Source organism: Felis catus, chromosome D4, assembly GCF_018350175.1.
Source record: "Felis catus isolate Fca126 chromosome D4, F.catus_Fca126_mat1.0, whole genome shotgun sequence".
Classification (NCBI taxonomy): domain Eukaryota; kingdom Metazoa; phylum Chordata; class Mammalia; order Carnivora; family Felidae; genus Felis; species Felis catus.
The window spans coordinates 20,239,578-20,251,896 of NC_058380.1; the positions used below are offsets into that span (position 1 = coordinate 20,239,578).

At 40.4% G+C, this 12,319-nt stretch overlaps 1 protein-coding gene and 1 long non-coding RNA gene across 3 annotated transcripts in view; one reads left to right on the forward strand and one right to left on the reverse strand.

Moving 5' to 3' along the window:
• Positions 1 to 12,319, forward strand: part of LOC123381495 — a 656,019-nt gene that overhangs the window by 251,822 nt on the left and 391,878 nt on the right. The gene's annotated exons all lie outside the window — the stretch shown is intronic.
• On the reverse strand, positions 6,520 to 6,867 carry LOC101095924 (60S ribosomal protein L36a-like). Its single transcript, XM_011288275.3, has one exon. The coding sequence runs from the start codon at positions 6,838 to 6,840 to the stop codon at positions 6,520 to 6,522; it is 321 nt and encodes a 106-aa protein (XP_011286577.1). The 5' UTR covers positions 6,841 to 6,867.

Here is a 12,319-nt window from a genome sequence, read left to right on the forward strand (position 1 = left end):
CCACCCAGGTGCCCTGAAGACATCTTTAGAATTTGGAAGAGGCAAAGAAATGAATTCTCTCTCAGGCCCTGCTGATAGATAGATTTAAGCCTTGTAAGACTCCTTTCTAACCTCTGACCTCTGGAACTGTAAGAGAATGCATTTGTGCTGTTTCAAGCCATTGAGTTTTGGGCCAATTGTTACAGCAGCAGTAGGAAACTAATACACCATCAAAAATGTCAGCAGAGCCAATGTGGGGAATTCCTGGTACAGAATGCCATTTCGAGAATTTAAAAGTTATACAAAGCCATACTACATATTTTTAGTAAATTCCTATTTACTTAATATTGAAAATAACGCATGGGAGTGGTAAGCATCAACTTCCAGGTTGCAGTAGACTTTCAAGGGGTAGAAGGAGAGGAAGGTGGAGAGGACGTAGTTGTGATTTAGCTATGTCTGTAAAGAAAGAAGAAAGAAACATGTAATGTACGGAGCAAGATGTTAAAATGTATAAATTCTGGTTGGTGGGTGTGCTTCTGGTTTTTTTTTTAATAATTTCTATACAATTTAAAATTAGAAACAATTTTTTAACAATGTTGAATTGCTATCATCTTAGCTTTTGTTAGCCTCCCCATAGCTAAGATCAATGCTAAAACTTGTCTAGAGTGGGGGCTGCACCCTAGAGAAAGATCACAGGATGTCAGTAGGTGCTAGGTGGTACGTTCTATTACCTTTGTGGCCTGTTCACAGTTGTTCATGTCAGCAGAGCTTGTCCTGTGGTACATACTAAAAGAAACCCTTTCTTGGCAGTCTTTGTCCTGACAAGAATGGAATCTTTCCTTCTCAGAGATACTCCTTCTTTCCAAATCTCTTTTCTACTTCAGGACCCAAGAGATGTTATATAGTCCATTCTTCCCCTAAAAGTCTACACCTGGCAGAATCTCTGAAGGAGGCTCCTCTCACTGTGTGTCCCAGGAACCTGTCTGTGTTCATGCTTCCTTATTTTTGAAGTCCCCTGGGCCAGGGTCAGGATAAGGCCTGGCTTCATGGATCATATTATTATTGTTTTTTAAAATTTATTATTTATTTTTTTAATGCTTATTTTTGAGAGAGCAAGAGAGAGACAGAGACGGAGGCAGAGTGCAAGCAGGGGAGGGGCAGAGAGAGAGGGAGATACAGAATGTGAAGCAGGCTGCAGGCTCTGAGCCTTTAGCACAGAGCTCGATGCGGGGCTTGAACCCACAAACTGCATGATCATGACCTGAGCTCAAGTCAGATGCTTAACTGACTGAGCCACCCAGGCACCCTTATTCTTGTTTTCCCAAGTGGTAGGGGTCTACTTTGTCTTGAAGATGCTCTATCTCCATGATGTTGTGATTTATAATAAGAAATCTATATTTGGTCTTTGTTCCCATTTCTGGCACAGAGCTCCTGAAACCATTGGAATTTCCTAAGTGATGAGAGTAGTCAAAGTTCTTTCATTATGTTCATGAGGTGACTTCTGGAAAGCAATGAAGAATGGTGGCTGGTCACCAGAGAAATATGACTGGAACTTTCAGTACCACCCTTCTCACCTCTGGGCAGGGTAGAGGGGTCAGAGATTGAGTTCAATCAACAATGGCCAGTGGCTTAATCAGTCTTGCTTATGTAATGGAATCTCCATAAAAACCCAAAAGGACAGTGTTCAGAAAACTTTTGGGTAGGTGAACACATGGATATTTGGAGACAGTGGCAGAGTCTGCAGAGAGCATGGAAACTCTCCCCACATCTTACCCTATGTACCTCTTCATTTAGCTGTTGATTCATATCCTTCATAAACCCTTTTAATAAATGATTGTCCCGAGTTCTGTGAGGCACTCTAGTAGACTGATTGAACCCAAGGAGGGAGTCGTGGGAACCTCTGATTTAGAGCCTGTTGGTCACAAGCACAGGTAACAGTCTGGACTTGCAATTGGCATCTGAAGTAGAGGGCAGTCTTGTGGGACTGAGCCCTTAACCTGTGGAGTCTGATGTTCTCTTTGAGTAGGTAGTGTCAGAATTAAGTTGAATTGTAGGACACCCAGCTGATGTTCACAAATTGCTTGGTGGTATGAGGAGAAACCGACATGTTGGAATTGTGTTCAGAATTATTAACTCCTGAGGACAGGTTTTATAATTGACTCTTAGGAGCCTCTTGTCTCACGTATTTTAATAATTATCTGTGAAGGCAGGCAAAATTACATACCATTTCAATCCCTCTAAGGGTTAATTCCCAGTTAGATTGAAAGTTTTGTTCTGAAGTTTTAGTGGCTATGTCTTCCAAACCTGAACACAAATTCATTCCATTTGCATTGCAGTCTCTATAAGGTAAAAATGAATGGTCATGGTTTCACAGGGACTTCTGATATTTTGGAGTTTGTGCTTAATCTACATACCTCAAAAGAATTTTTACTTTTGTAAACCCTTTCACTATTGTAAGGTATTATTCATTATTGAAAAATCATGCCAGTTACCAGTCAATAACTTCCTCTGTTTCTTTTCACATGATTACTTGTATTTTGCTTATTCACTTTTAATGGAGCATATAAGAGAATTGATTTTTTTGGACACATTTTCATGTATTTGTATACCAGCAGATGAAGCATGGTCGGATTTTCAACCAGCTGGTTTTTCAAAGTATTTTTCCAGACAAAATCTCAACTTCAACGTGGTGCAAATTATTAGAACCCCGTGGGGATATTTAGTGCTTCTCTGAGATTTTGGAGAGATCCCAAGAAGAAATCTGTAGCTGTGAGTTCCAAAATTCCCGTGGCTTAATCCTTCAGGAATAATAAAGGTAAAGAAGGTAACTTAATCAGCAAGCTGTGCTTCACTCCATACAAACGATTCCCATTTCTATTCTGTCTCATCTTAGAAAATAAATACTTTCCTGCAGAAACTGAGAATGAATCAGAATGACTTATAGATTCCTGCAGAAGTCCACTACAGATAAATTCATTCAAATGTCGCTCCAGGTTTAAGTTTGCTGGAAACTATTAGCAGAATTATTGGAAAGGATTTTACTAATAGTACTTCCAGTTGAAGTGTTGGGAGAAAGTTGAATTATACCGGAAAGGGCCCTTACAGCTCACGAATAACAAAGTAGAGTTATTTTACCTTGGGCCAAGGGACACCGGAGAGATAGTTACACACACATAAACAAATCGAAAGTCCTAATCCTGGCTCACAAGATGCTCAGCGGTATGTCCCAGGTCCCTATATCACTGCTTGATGAAGGTGAACCCAATCTTACTTACATTTGGAATGTGGCATGTCAGAAGGCCACAGTGTTTAGGCAGAAGCTCCTGATCAAAGGATTTTGCTTAACTTGGACAATCTCTTCTCTGACATTATTTTCTCTTATATATAATTGGGCTCAGTGATTTTTAAATTTTCTTCCATTCTGTTCTCCAGTCAATTGTGTTTTCTCAGTTATGAGCCCAAAGATGACTTCTGAGCTAAATCCTGGATGGAAAAAGCACTTAGTAAGCTCCTAAACTTTACAGACCAGCCTTTAGGAGGATGACTAAAGGAGGCAATATAGCTATTAACCTTTTGGACACTCTTATCACGTTCCTAGGGTTTTAGTTGCAGGTTCATCTTTCACATGGTGGGGTCTCTTGGTTTTGGTGAGCTCAGTTTCTTTATCTCTAATGGGGATAATAGTACATGCTTCATAGTTGCTATGAGGATTAAATGAGATCATCTTAGAAAACCCTTAGCCGTATGCATTTTCCACAGAGAATATGTACCATGCGTGTAGCACTCAGGGTTTGATCAAAGAAATAGAACTTTGGAAATGCCAAGAATGTGGGATTTATCAAAGAGGATTGACATAAGATTTCTGAATGGCTCCTGCTTCTGTATCTGATGTTGGCTTTGAAGTCACAGGGAAAAATTCTTAACCCCATAACATGCTTCCTCTCAGCTCACAGGAAAGTTCTAGCACAGCTGGTTGATGGAGTGGATTCTTTGAAAATTTTAACAGAGGTTCCCATAGATATTGCCTACAGTTTATGGTAAGCTATGGGGCAAGTTCTCAAAAAAGAAGAGCAGATTTTAAATTATTATTGATGTCACGATCAATTGTTGATCATTCTGTTATGTTGATCGTTATGCTATTATTTGTGTAGGTTGGTCAATTAATGTTGCCTCAAGCATGGAAAAGAAACAATGAGTTTGCATCTTATTTATTAAAATGCTTCCTTCCATTGGAGACATTTGAACCACAGGATAATTTGGGTTGTCATAAAAACAATAAATTTATATCTGTACCACACATTTTGGTGAATTGAGAGGAAGAATGAAAATGTGTGCCCTCATTGAAATGCCACATAGGTATGTCAGTGTTCCTTGAGGAATTGCCAGTGTTTCTCCATGATGAGACTAGACTTGAAAAATGCAAGTGGATCTGAAAACTGCCATGCTGTGGTTTTAAAATGAAGCCCCAAACTTGGTTATTACTAAAGAATTTTAGCTCATTGGTTCTCCTTTCAGATATGAGGTTGAGTATGTAATGTATGCCAAAGGGATGTTTCAAAATCTATATGTGGCATATAGATTCATAAACTTAGCAGATGCTTTAGAAACTGCAAATTAGGACCTCTGGTTCAAGACCATGTGGATTTCTAGAAATTCTTCTATGCTTCCTGCTTTAGAAACCAAAAGGAAAAGAACATATGTGAAATCTAAGGGAACATCAGAATAAATATTTATAGTCTGGAAATATGCACTTCAATTTGTCACTCAAACGACATTAATTCCAACTGCCGTAAATGGCAAATACTGGAGATCTTTACATTGGTTAGTGTTGTGGGCTTGGCTTATGAGGTGCGGCTTTGGTGCCCTTCGCAATGAACAAATTCAAGATGGAAAGAAAGTGAAATCCAGAGTCAGAAACTCTTCATTCTGTAGTGAGAGACTATGACACTTTGTCTAGGCAATGACGGTGAAATAGAAAAGGATAAACGAGTGAGAGGAAGAAAAGGCTGTGCTAATGAGTCATAAAAATCATCCAGGAGCAGCCCAATGTGTGGTACTTGTTAAAATTATACAAGGACCTTTTATCTTGTGGAGTTTATTGTTGGACTAATAATGTTAATTTAGCAGAGAAGTTGATTTGTACGTTGCAGCCGTGTGGTGCGGTGGTAGGGCACATGGAATTCTCGGTGACACTGGACTTTGGTTCAGATTCTGGCTTTGTGTCTGCTGCCTGTCCATCCCTGAGGAAGTAGGTTAGCCTCTCTACAAATTAGGCTACTCATCTGGAAGTGGCTAATGGCAGGGTTGGGTTGATGAAATCAAATAATCACTTAAACCTCTCAATACAGTGCTTAGCACATATTAAATGCTCATGATAATGATGAATTTAATTACTTCCTTTTAGTCAAGTATTACCTGAAAAATGTGTGTGTGTGTGTGTGAAATTATGTAAAGCCAGACTCCATAAAATGTCCTGCTTTCAAGAATATTACAATTACCTGGATACTGAGTTCTTGATATAGTTTGTCTGTCATGATTTTAATTCCATACTTAAGACTCAATCTCCTTTGTCAGGTTCTCTGCACGTAGGACATTCTCCTCTGTTTTAAATGATCCAGGGAACATCCCCAGTAGGTGGGGGGAGGGTATGAGAGGATACAGGGGTGATTCTGGAAGGCTTGCCTCCTTTATAGGAAGAGCTGAGCATCCACTGCAAGTGTCTTGAGTCAGAACGTTCAGGATGACTTGGAGGTTAGGAGGATGCGAGATATAGGAGATTCTGAGAAATAAAACCTCACTGCTTTTATTCCAGTCTCATGGCCCCAGTGAATCCTGTGAGTCGTGAGCCAAGAGGATTTCTTACTATGAAGCTTCTCCTCTCATAAACGTACTCACAGGGGAAGTTTGCAAAAGCAGAGCCAGGATTGTAATCAACAAGAGTTATAATAATTATTAAAGTTGTTAGCCTGGGGGTGCCTGGGTGGCGCAGTCGGTTGAGCGTCCGACTTCAGCCAGGTCACGATCTCGCGGTCCGTGAGTTCGAGCCCTGCGTCAGGCTCTGGGCTGATGGCTCAGAGCCTGGAGCCTGCTTCCGATTCTGTGTCTCCCTCTCTCTCTGACCCTTCCCCGTTCATGCTCTGTCTCTCTCTGTTCCAAAAATAAATAAAAACGTTGAAAAAAAATTAAAAAAAAAAAAGCTGTTAGCCTGAAGTTCTTTCTTTCTTTCTTTCTTTCTTTCTTTCTTTCTTTCTTTCTTTCTTTCTTTCTTTCTTTCTTTCTTTCTTTCTTTCTTTCTTTCTTTCTTTCTTTCTTTCTTTCTTTCTTTCTTTCTTTCTTTCTTTCTTTCTTTCTTTCCCTTCCTTCCTTCCTTCCTTCCTTCCTTCCTTCCTTCCTTCCTTCCTTCCTAGCATAAATTTCCCTACAAAGGGAATTTTATTGAGGGCACTAGTTTATTTCACACTTAAAAGACCAACTGCAACCAAATGAAGTGAACGTAACCTCAAGATTTTATTGTCTTCATAATGTAACAAAATATGAAGCTTAGAACTGGATCACTTGGCTGTTTCTCTTCTTATCTCCTCCCAGTTCAGAATGCTTGCGTCTCTTAATAGCCAGCATTCTCTTAGATCTGCAGTTGGGCTCAACACTTTCAGGCCTCAGCACAATCTTCTTTGTGGTTTTAGCCTTTTTCCAGAAAATTGGCTTAGTTTGCCTACCAGAGCCACTCTGCTTCCTGTCATAATGCCGCTTTCCCTGGACATAAAGAGAATCTTTGCCTTTCTTGTACTGTGTCGCTTTGTGGGGTTGGTGTTTGCCACACTTCTTGCAGAAAGTCTGGCGGGTTTTAGGAACGGTCACCATGGCTGTGAGAAGGGTATCGGCACAGAAAGCTTCCTTCCCTCCTTCCTTCCCTCCTTCCTTCCCTCCTTCCTTCCCTCCTTCCTTCCCTCCTTCCTTCCCTCCTTCCTTCCCTCCTTCCTTCCCTCCTTCCTTCCCTCCTTCCTTCCCTCCTTCCTTCCCTCCTTCCTTCCCTCCTTCCTTCCCTCCTTCCTTCCCTCCTTCCTTCCCTCCTTCCTTCCCTCCTTCCTTCCTTCCCTTTCTTCCTTTTCTTTCTTTCTTTCTTTCTTTCTTTCTTTCTTTCTTTCTTTCTTTCTTTCTTTCTTTCTTTCTTTCTTTCTTTCTTTCTTTCTTTCTTTCTTTCTTTCTTTCTTTCTTTCTTCTTTCCCTCTCACATGTCTAACCATTGGTCTCCTATTCTTTTACTTTCAAGTTAACACATCACCATTGAATTAAAATGCAGCAATTATTCATGATCATTCAGTGCATTTCGTTTTTCTTTAAAGCCTGTCTATGCCTGATATTACAACTTTTGATAGCGAGGCAGTTAAATGAAAAAGACAATCTTCTGTATCAAGATTTAGACTAAGGCAACTTACATTCCTAATGGTGTAAGCACTTTTGTCTGGTACTAGTAGAATGGATACATATGAGGGCTGTTAATTTAGCTCTAATGTGAGCTGCATGGGAAACGCTATAGGGGTTCTATTTAGTTTGTAGTAAACAACTTCGGAATCAATGTGTTTTCTTTACTGAAGACTTGCTTAGTGCATTGGAAAAAAATTCTATTAGTTTGCCTCATTTGGTAGTCACCACGCATCCTGACGTTTGAGCCAGTGGCCCCCATTAAGGCCGGCATGACTGTTTGTAGCGAAATGAACCAAGCCGTCTGAATTCAACCTCAGTGTCATCATTCAAGCAAGCCAGACAGAGCCATGATTTAGGATTTTCCCAACATTTTATGGCAATTTGTTTCATTTGCCACAGGCCCGTAATGATGCAAATTGCCATAAAGTGGGATAATCAGGCAGTGGAAGTGTCATAAAACTGCAGGAGAAACAAATTTCCATCTTGGAACTTTGCATGCCGATGAATGTGGGGAAGAGTAAATGTGGACCTGGCTTTGCTGGTGTTATCTGGTTGCCAAGCTCTGTGCCAAGCAGAAATGATTCCATTTTGTCAATTTGTATTCATTTTGAGGCCAAAGAATGGGAGCAAAAGAGGACCTGAAAATGAAAGGAAGCCCCCGGCCAAAGTCTCTCCTCAGGTGTCTGGGCTGCGAGCCGGCAAGGGGTGATCCAGGGGAGAGGAGGCCAAATGTGTGCCATTAGATAGATGGAGGATAAATTAAAGGGCTGTCACAGATTGGAGTGTTTTGGCCTTCTGAAATGTCATGGTACTTCTCCTGCTATGTTTTTGGGATCCCTGCCCTGCCTTGAACAGCCCTGCCTCTCTTCTGCCATGAACAGCCAGTGCCACGGTGGGAACCAACAGGCTGGAAATGGAATTGTTAGACCAAAGCTCTTCAGGCCGTGCTGAGACCTGAGACGTGGTTGAAATGAAAGAGTCCACTCTCACATACTCATTGCTTACCCTTGGAAGTGAAAATTTTGTTGTTTTTTGGTTTTTATGTTTTTAAATGCCTGAGAAACAGACTCCCTTTGTCTCTCTGCCTTTTTTATTTTCATTTGTTCTTCTCCTGGCCACATTCCTACCCTCTAGATCATTTACTTTACATGGTTCAGGTATCACGAGTCATGCCTTGAAGGATCACACAGCCTGAAATTTCCAGGTCTCACTCCACAGCTGATAATGGGATTGTTCTGTCTTTGCCCTTTGTTTGTATGTTGTCCATTTTGTTTGCTGTTTTGCAAGATTGCATTAATGGCACTGGTTTGAAAGCACCCCAAGGACACATTCTGTAGCCTCACTCCTGCTAACTGAACTGGTTTTGACAGATATCTTAATAACATTTTAGCTCATTGCCAAGCTGCTAGGGGTAAGAGCTACATTCATTTCTCGTTTCTTCCTTTTTTAAAAAATGAAATATATCCCAGGAAGAACTTCTCTAAAGTTCTCTTCTGATTTTATTCTGTAAACTCAGTTTCTCATGGACTCCCCAATGAACAACTCTGCTTCCTGATTTTGACACTGTTGTGTCCTCAAAGTGACCCAGTAAGGAGGATGAAAAAGTGGTATCTTTCTGGCTCTCCCAATGGTGATATTTTATCTATGGCTTTCACATATAGTCATTTTCATGTTCTTATGTTTCCTATTTAATTTAGTTTGTATTCTGTGATGTTCTTTTTAATGTGTTTAGAATTTGAAAGATCCTGTCTTCGAACACTGCAACTGCCTGGTCTCAGATAATTGTAGCTGGTGTTGATTACAAACACTTACTGAGAATGCACCACTGTGGTATTCCTTTACCTGCATGACCTCATTTTCAAAAACAAACCCATGAGGTGTTGTCCTTTCAAAATATTGTTTCATTTTAAGCGACAAAATGTGAACAGGATCATGTAGAGTGTTGAGTAGACTGATTTTCTTTCAAGCGCAGGGTCAGCTCTGCTGGGCTCTACTTTGTAAAGATGTCTTGCAGGGTACACGGTCACACTTGATAATTGTGCATCTAAGTACAAGGTGGAAATTGCAGTTTAGAAATTGGAAAAGGCCTAAACAGATGAAAATTACATGATTTTTGGATACTTGGAAAAATTAATTCCTTGGAAATGCATGTGGTATTGGTGAAATGACTGAACTTGATGTGGGAGTAGGGTTTCTCTTGAATGATCTGGTCTGTGGTCTCCACTAAAGTTAAAGTGCAAAGAATTAACATTTGCTTCTGGTGCCTCTTTAAACTTCCTTCAAAGCCCTCTTCTTCCATGATGTTCTTGTCTTCTAAAAGTTTCCATGACCGTCTGGGTGTCTGCTGGTTTTATTTCTCCAGGGCTTACTTCAAGTCTAGCAGGACCTCCCTCCTGTTCTGTTCATAAACATTTCCTTTCAAAAGATTCTTGGTTTTTTTTTTTCCTTCAGTTTTAGGCAACAAAATGTGAACAGGATTATGTAGACTATTGAGTGGATTGACTCCCTTTCTAGCAGAGGACAAGTCCTCTTGGGTTCTTTTTTCTACAAATGGTGTCAACCAGCTTGAGCCCATTTTCCACTCTTATTTTCATCTTAATGGATAAGAAAGAATAAATAGAAGATATAAGGGGAAAGACAATGGCAAGGAATATTTTCTTGGGGGAGCTTAGTGGTCAGGGATAGCAAAGCATAGCAGTGTGTGTTTTGGTACGTGTTTATCATTGCAACCTCCACCAATTTTCATGGGATAAATACTCCCAAAGGAGCCTTTTCCAGGCTGTCCACATGATGTTACTGAATGTAGAGTTGGGAAGAGATGCTCAGACTTCCTAGAACATGCCAATTCTAGCATGCCCCTTTGCACCAGCTGGCCAAGCAAGAACTCCTGAGGACTGGGAGCAAAGTTGACAGTGGCTGGCAAGGTCCTTTGGACAGGGCCAAATGGTAGGGCCTATGGTATTTGTTCTGGAAGAACATAACTTGAAGGGGCTATGGTATTTGTTCTGGAAGAACATAACTTTATTCAAATCACAAAGCCATTAAAAATGATGTAGTTAGTGAAAATTGTCAAAACCTCTAAGAACAACGTAGGACTAAGTGGTTGAATTTCTGTAAAGAGTCTTGAATATTTTAGGGGATAAGATTAATTTTATAAATGTTATGGATTCTTGAGCAGGTGATTTTTGTATTTTTGATTTAACAAAAGGTTATTTATTCATGGAAAAAAAATAAGGCAGCAAGAAAATACCAAGTCTGTAACAGAGGCACAGCTTGCAGTGGATATTGTTATGTTAATAAATGAAATAAATACGGAGCTGTGCTGCAGCCCAATGCCAATTCCCCCCCCCCACCCCCATTTCTATCAAATAGAATGAACTTTATATCTAAAAGGGCTGAACAAATGTTTGTGAGAGGGCATTGGTGTCTAGATTAGTTGCAACTTGGGGTGCCTGGGTGGCTCAGTCGGTTAAGCGTCTGACTTCGGCTCAGGTCATGGTCTTACGGTTTGTGAGTTCGAGCCCCATGTCGGCTCTGTGCTGACAGCTCAGAGCCTGGAGCCTGCTTCGGATTCTGTGTCTCCCTCTCTCTCTGCCCCTCCCCTGCTCATGCTCTGTCTCTCTGTCAAAAATAAATAAACATTAAAAAAATAAAAATAGATATATTAGTTGCAACTTGCTTTTTGTCCCACTATACATTAAGGCCAAGATAAGTACACTCAAGTCACTTATGTGGCTGGCACAAAATATTCATTAACAGTGGAAGAGTTAGGGACGCCTGGGTAGCTCAGTCAGTTGAGTGTCTGACTCTTGATTTCAGCACAATCCTAGGATTGTGGGGTTAAGCCTCACGTCGGGTTCTGCACTGAGTGTGGAGCCTGTTTAAGATTTTCTCTCTCTCTTTGCCTCTACCCCCAAGTCAAGTTAGAAATGGAATTAAAACAAACAAAAAAAAAAAACAATGAGAATTTCAAAAGATCTAGATCTGGAATGATGGGGTGAATCTAATAAGACCACACTTACTAGGTGAAAATGTTAAGCCTCTACTGACCCAAAGGTCAGTAGTCGAACAGCCCAAATATGAGTGATTTCAGGTAATTGTAAACTTGATATAAATCCCCACCTTCTGTATTATGTAGATGCTGCAAATAAAATATAACACAAGGGCACACACTTTACTTGGAGAATATTGTACTATCTGGAGGAAGGGAGATCATTATTTCACTGTACTTTTCATCTATTCGTTTATCTCATTCACCATACTCACCCATTCATTCACTCATTCATTGACTCAATAATTTGAGGATCTATAAAACCAGATAAGTGATGGATACAGAGTCATAAGATAGGCACTGCAATGCCCACATGGAGCTTATATATGGTCAGTTATTGTTCAGACTATGTATAAAGTACGATGGTTGGTCTTGGATATGACACTAAGGGAGTTGATAAGAAAGTAAAATCTTCCCACAGGCTGGTAGTAAGATCAGTCTGGAATACATTGTTAGTCATGTAAGGAAGGGCTGAAGTAACCAGAGGAGAGAAGAGTTTAAGACCATGCCCCGGCTTTCTACAAATATCTGAATAATCATCAAAGAGCTCATGTGTTCCATATGGGAAGGGAAAAAGAAATGAGTAGTTATATCTAGATGAGTTGGGAGAGGAAGAGGGAAGGTTTAGCCAAATATGTAATTCTTAATCTGAGACTTGAAGGATGAATGGGGCATCATCATCATCATCATCATTATCATCAGAAAGGGCATTTCCTCAAGTGGACGGAGCATTCTGCAAGTGCTCAAAGCCACACAATGGGAAGATCTTTGGTAACTGCATGTGTTTTTGCGTGTTTGTAGTACAGAGAATAGGAGTTGGAGGGGAGAGTTGAAGGGGCGTGGCCAAAGATGAATGTGGAGAGA